At 42.2% G+C, this 3,992-nt stretch overlaps 1 protein-coding gene across 1 annotated transcript; it reads left to right on the top strand.

Moving 5' to 3' along the window:
- The first annotated feature begins 3,194 nt into the window (after window positions 1-3,194).
- LOC125555610 (glutaredoxin-C1-like) lies at window positions 3,195-3,780 on the top strand. Its single transcript, XM_048718510.1, has one exon. It carries the CDS (start codon window positions 3,263-3,265, stop codon window positions 3,572-3,574), a length of 312 nt encoding a protein of 103 aa, XP_048574467.1. The 5' UTR covers window positions 3,195-3,262; the 3' UTR covers window positions 3,575-3,780.
- Window positions 3,781-3,992: the final 212 nt, after the last annotated feature.

Here is a 3,992-nt window from a genome sequence, read left to right on the forward strand (position 1 = left end):
TTGATTTCTGATCCTACAATTGCTACCAAAGCAAGGTACTCACTTCTCTCTGCACATTTTAGTCTAACCGCCTGGAGTTTTCAGAATCCCGACTCTAGTCAATTTCAGGTCATCCAAGAATATTCAAGTCTTCGATGGCAAAGACTATTCATTCTAGAAGAGCAAGATACACATCCGCATAAACATCATCGATGATGATCTCTAGAGAAACGCTAAAGTTGGTTACATTATTGCCAACCCAACCTATGTTACTCCTGCAGAGAGAAAGTATTAGGAGCTTGATACTCAAGCTGAGGAAATCACATGCAATCATCTCTCTAAGGGGAAACTTTGTCACCTTAGCTCTCTGAGGATATCAAAGGAAATATGGTATATATATATATATACACATGCTAAGGTGAATGAAGGTGTTTCCACTTAGAAATAATCTCGGGTTGATACTTCGCGAAGCCGTTTCAGAAGACTTCACAATGAGTGTGTTCAAAATACTTATGATTGTCTCTATTATATTGCCAATGAGCTCAAAGGACTTGGCTCCATTGCCATTAATGATCATGAAGTGGTGAAGAAGTTGCTTCGGTCTCTAGACAGTTTATTTGATACTTTGATTCTGATGATCAAAGAGCGCCCAGATTAGAAAGATCGCGAACCCTCAAATGTTCTAGAGAGACTTAACACCCATGAGATGCAAGAAGAAGAGACTCGATATTTCTATGGTTTCAACTATTGCAAAAGCCATGCTCTCAGGCTGATGTGGATTCTTCCTTGAAAGAAGAGATTAATGACTGTGAATTGAAAATCATGATCGTATCAGCAAAGATCTTGCATTGATCATGAAATGCTTCAACCGATACAAGAAGAAGAATCACTTCTCATAAGAATTCAAAGTATAACTCGAAATATACCTCTAGATCAAATTCCTCGAGTGAAAACTCCTGCTACAAATGCAAAAAGACTAGTCATTTTATCGATGAATGCCTGTTGTGGGAAATTAAGGCCCGGAACAATGGAAAAGTTACAAAGAGTAGCAAGAGCAAGAACTATAATTCTTGCCCTTATAAGAAGAAAATAACATTTCAAGAATAAAGAGAGTTCATCCTCAAAATCAAGCTCCTAAAGGAAGAAGAATTCTCACAAGGCCAATGTGTATATTGAAAAATAGATGGATTCTGAGGAAGAAGACTCTAAGTCCAAAGCCGCCGAATTAGAATCATCTGCAAAGGAATCTGATTTTGGCATGGCGGGTATTTATTACGCCTCTACACCAACATCGAGCTCGTTCTTCAACAATTATGAAAGCGACGGCGAGGCACCTGCATTCTGCTTCATGGAAAAATCCTCTAAGGGAAATAACTGTCCATCCTGAAAGAATTCCTTGCAGATCCAGAATGGAAATTCCTCAAAGGGTTACAATGTTGATTCTTCCTTGTATGAATATGAGCACTAGTCTTCTAACCATTATATTCATGCTTCTAAGAGAAAAATCTACATATTCTAACAACTATGCTAACAACTCTCCAAGAAAAAACTCAAATGCTCCTTGAGCAAAGTACTCATATATTTAGCACCCAACTAAATCTTCATGGTCGCCCATCAAGATGTGTGTGGTTAAGAGGAACTAATTCTTCTACAGGCCTATTTCTTTGGTGGCACTGAATGGATCATGAATAATGGATGTACTAATCATATGACCGGAGACAGAAGTTTATTCGTCGATCTTAAATTGATTACTTCCTCACAGAAGCATATCACTTTTGGCGACACCAACAAAGGAAAGTTAATTGAGTTAGGTTAAGTTGTCATATCTAAAGAGAAACATATGGATAAGGTCATGCTTGTTCAATCTCTTGGATACAATCTACTGTCCATTTCAAAGCTTTGTGATATGGAAATGATGGTCTTATTCACAAAATCTAGATGTGTGGTTATCATGACAAATGATAACACATTGTCTTCGAAGTTGTTAGAAAATGTGATTTATATATTGTGGATTTCTTTAAGGGCCCCTCAATTATCACTTGTTTGCCTGCAAAGACTACAAAGGATTGGTTGTGGCACTGAAGGCTTGGCGATGCAGGTGCAGCAAACTTGCAGGCTTTGCTGAAGAAAAAGCACATCGTAGGAATTGCCAATGTAAAATTCGATAAAGATCGGCTCTGTGGTGCATGACTGCATGTGAAGCTTACAAGCTCGTGAAGAAATTGCATTCTGCGAAGACTAACCATGACAAGGCCACTCGAAATTCTTCACATGGACATGTTCAGCCCGCAGAACTTCTCTAGCTTCGGTGCCAACCACTATGGACTCGTCATTTTCTATGATTTTCCCCGATTCACCCGAGTTTTCTTTCTCGAGAATAATTTCAGAACCCAGGAGGTCTTCAAACATTTCGCCAGGAAGGCTCAAAATGAATATTAAGTCACTATTAAGCACGTGAGAAGTGAAAGTGGCATCGAGATATCAAAGAATTTCTTGATGATTATGGCATCACCCATAAGTTCTTCACAGCTTATACTCCCAGCGTTTTGATTTTCGGTTTGTGATTTTTCTCGCCCTAGGCTGAGATGGCCGAATTTCGGTCGTTTTTAAAAATTTCGGCCAAAATTTGACCAAATTTTGACTGAAATTTGATTAAAATTTAACCAAAATTTCTTAAATTTGACCAATTTCGGCAGAAGATAGATTTCGCCCTAGGCCGAGATGGCCGAAATTCGGCCAAAATCCGTTTTTTCGGCCGAAATTCAAAACAGAGTATACTCCACAACAAAATGGAGTGGAGAGGAAGAACCAGATGCTCATTAAAATGGTATGCATCATGCTTAACTAGTAAGTACAAGACCTCAATGCGATTTTGGGCGGACGCCATCAACAAAGGTCTACATGATCTCAGCTGGATATCTCTCCATGTCTCTCTCATCTGACTTGTCGAATAGGGGATAGAAGAGAATTTACTAAAAGTCAGAGATCCATGCCTTATCCACAATATAATCCATTGTATTTTGGCCCCTTTGGCATCAGGTCGCCGCCTCGCCATTGCCATCCAGAAATTCGATACTCCACAGTCCACACTGAGTGGCGCAAAGGAGCTTGGCATTTGTCCGAACCCTCCCGTGTCGTCTTTTTCCGGTCAAATTGCTCGAAGATAATCCTGCCGGTGCACATTTCCATGGCTATATATGCAAGGCACCATATGCCTAGCACTAGCGAGCACAGCTCAAAGTCAAAGCTTTCTAGCACTAGCACTGAAGACCGGGGCAGCCTGATGGAGCAGGTGACGAAGCTAGCGGGGCAGCGGGCGGTGGTGATCTTCGGCATGAGCTCCTGCTGCATGTGCCACACCGTGACGAGCCTCCTCCGTGATCTCGGGGCGAACCCGACGGTGGTGGAACTGGACGAGGACCCTTGGGGGAAGGAGATGGAGAAGGCGCTGGCGCGGCTCCTCGGCCGGAACCCTGCCGTGCCGGCGGTGTTCATCGGCGGCAGGCTCGTCGGATGCACCGACAAGGTCATGTCCCTTCACCTCAGCGGCAAACTGGTCCCGCTGCTTCGTAATGCAGGTGCTGTCTGGGTGTAGTCCAGGGAGGGCTTTGTAGATATTCGGCTTGATGCATTGGGCGACAGAGAATAATGCAATGTGTAGGTGCTCTGTTATCCTTTCCTGTATTTGGGGACGATGGAGACTAAGGAAACCATGCAGGTCTTTTTACTGTTGATGGGAGTTCCTGTCCTATCAAAGTGTTACACATTATAAAAGCAAATTGCGAGAGAACTTTCATTCTATTCCTGAACTCTCAAGCGAGTACGAAGAACATCAGAAATAAAAAAAATTACATTCAAATCCGTAGACTACCTAACGATGACTACAAATGCGTGCCGAAGACGCACCGCCGTCATCGCCACTCCCTCATCGATGTCAGGCAAACCTTGTTGTAGTAGACAGTCGAAAAATCGTCATGCTAAGCCTCATAGTTACGCATTATAATTAGTGGTGT

This window comes from Triticum urartu, chromosome 5, assembly GCF_003073215.2.
Source record: "Triticum urartu cultivar G1812 chromosome 5, Tu2.1, whole genome shotgun sequence".
Lineage (NCBI taxonomy): Eukaryota > Viridiplantae > Streptophyta > Magnoliopsida > Poales > Poaceae > Triticum > Triticum urartu.